The sequence below is a fragment of the Cyprinodon variegatus genome, unplaced genomic scaffold (genome assembly GCF_000732505.1).
Source record: "Cyprinodon variegatus isolate N-32 unplaced genomic scaffold, C_variegatus-1.0 Scaffold1184, whole genome shotgun sequence".
Taxonomy (NCBI): Eukaryota; Metazoa; Chordata; class Actinopteri; order Cyprinodontiformes; family Cyprinodontidae; genus Cyprinodon; species Cyprinodon variegatus.
This window is the reverse complement of record NW_015151637.1, coordinates 17,493-19,605: the sequence shown is the minus strand read 5'-3', so window position 1 is coordinate 19,605 and position 2,113 is coordinate 17,493. Positions and strand designations below refer to the sequence as shown.

At 36.4% G+C, this 2,113-nt stretch overlaps 1 protein-coding gene across 1 annotated transcript in view; it reads left to right on the top strand.

Annotated features, from left to right (window-relative positions):
• LOC107101991 (olfactory receptor 2AG2-like) overlaps positions 1-2,113 on the top strand; it is a gene marked incomplete at its 3' end in the record, with an annotated part of 11,415 nt that overhangs the window by 2,808 nt on the left and 6,494 nt on the right. Inside the window, exon 2 of the mRNA XM_015401098.1 lies at positions 178-914. Coding sequence (XP_015256584.1) covers positions 178-914 — 737 coding nt within the window. The remainder of the gene's footprint in view (positions 1-177; positions 915-2,113) is intronic.

The following is a 2,113-nucleotide window of genomic DNA, read 5'->3' as shown; positions in this document are numbered from 1 at the left end:
TCTTTTTTGAATCTCACTAGTGGGGTAAAAAGATAAACTTGGGAGAGTTTGCAACTTTTCCAGCTTTCGTATGTTTTTCTTCCTAATAAGTTCTTAATGTGATTTTCTTTTCTGTGTAAATTAGTTTCCAGTAATTTTTACAACCTTACAGTTTAACTCTGGATTTCTGTACTTTAGATCTTCAGGTTCAGTCCTCGCTACATCCTTTTCATCCACTTGGTGCTGAACGACATGATCCAGTTGACAGCAAGCATTTCCCTCTACATCTTTGCCCATACCTTCTACACCATCTACGTCTCTGTGTGCATTGTCCTCCTTTTGCCCGCTATTCTCACAAACACAAACACTCCATTAAATCTGGCGTGCATGGCAGTAGAGTGTTATATCTCTGTTTGCATTCCTCTCCGCTATGAAAATATATGCACTGTAAAGAAAACCTATATTATGATAGCTCTTATGTGGGCAATAAGCTTGCTCGCTGTCCTGCCTGATGTCTTCACTCTTTTTATCACAGAGGAGCTGCATTTCATGAAAATGAGATTGTTCTGTGACAGGGAATCTGTGTTCAGAAACAGCTACGGTACAACTAAGAGAGATGCATCACATATATTTTTTCTGGTGGTGGTTTGTCTCACTCTGATTTACACATATTTCAAAATTCTGTTTGCAGCAAAAGCTGTAAATTCAGATGCTAGAAAAGCAAGAAATACTATCTTGCTTCATGGTTTTCAAACACTGCTGTGCATTATGGTGTATGTGCAACCTCTTCTAAAGCAGCTTTTGATATACTTCCTTCCCAATCAGAGAAAATCTATACAAAATATTACTTTTGTGTTAATTCAGGTCTTTCCTAGGTTTCTTAGTCCAGTTGTTTATGGATTGCGAGACAAGGAATTCAGAAAGTATTATAAGAAGTATTTTATATCTTTACAAGTAAAGGCAGCGAGGGTACAATTCTAACATATACCTGGAATCGTCTTAAAAATTTTAACACAGGTTTCAATGTGCAATCAATTTGTTATTGTGTTTAAATTATATAAACATAATGTAATCTTAATGTATTCTCAACACTTGAAGAAATAATTGGCTAATCAGCCTACTAAATGAGGTAAACTCACTGTGTTGTACTGTATAAAGCTAGACAGGTCAGTAAAATAAAAAAATATATGTGAGTTTCTAGGTCCTATGATAAAAAAGTGATTTATTTAAAACATGAACAAAAAAGTCCTGCTTGTTGATAACAGCAAGTTTGAGAGGTGCCCATGTTCTGTTGAGTAATCGAAATTTGTACATACGTATAGCAGGAAGTGTCAACTAGATCTAATAGAACACCACATGCTTTGTGTTTTCAGTGTTTATTTGAGAGTTTAAGATTTGCATACATCTACTTCTTATCTGCTGTATGATATTTTGATTTTAAATTTTACCTGCCCAGCCAGTGTTCTAATGCACCATCTAAATAGAAATATGAAAATAAAGTCTTAAATAGCGCAAGTTTTGCTACACAATCTTTGTTGTAAATAAAACACCCTTTAAATCTATGAGGTTAACATAAATAAAATATAGGCTGTACAAAAACTTGATGTGGGCACAAAAGGACTAAAGAAAGAAAAGACAAAGCATTGCTGCAGGATAAATCATCACATTGTCCAAAATAGTTATAAAAAATTCTTATAGTAGTTAAAGTCATAGTGTTTTTATTTTCAAATTTAGAGGTAAAGTCCTACAGAAAAGTTGTGTGTGAATAACTTGGCAATGTTGAACTCTTCAGTCATGCCTTATCGATAACATTGATCCCAATGCTAAACCCCTACCGGAAAGAAATGCAAGGTAGAGTGACATACAGTGGGCATAAAAGCACATTGCTATCCTGCTCCGAAGCCAATCATCTTGCAAGATGAATGGCTTTATTTAGCTCCTGGCCCAGGTTCTCTCTCATGCGGGCAAACTTTCACCCACGTCCACCCCATCTCCTCCCTTATTCTCTGTCCCACTCACCCTCTGCCTTATTCCACCACCAGTGTCTAGGTCTCGGGGGAAGACAACTCTAATCCTTTTGTGGGTTACTCATCCAAACGTATATAGACTCACAGCATTGAAGTCTTCTGCCAGG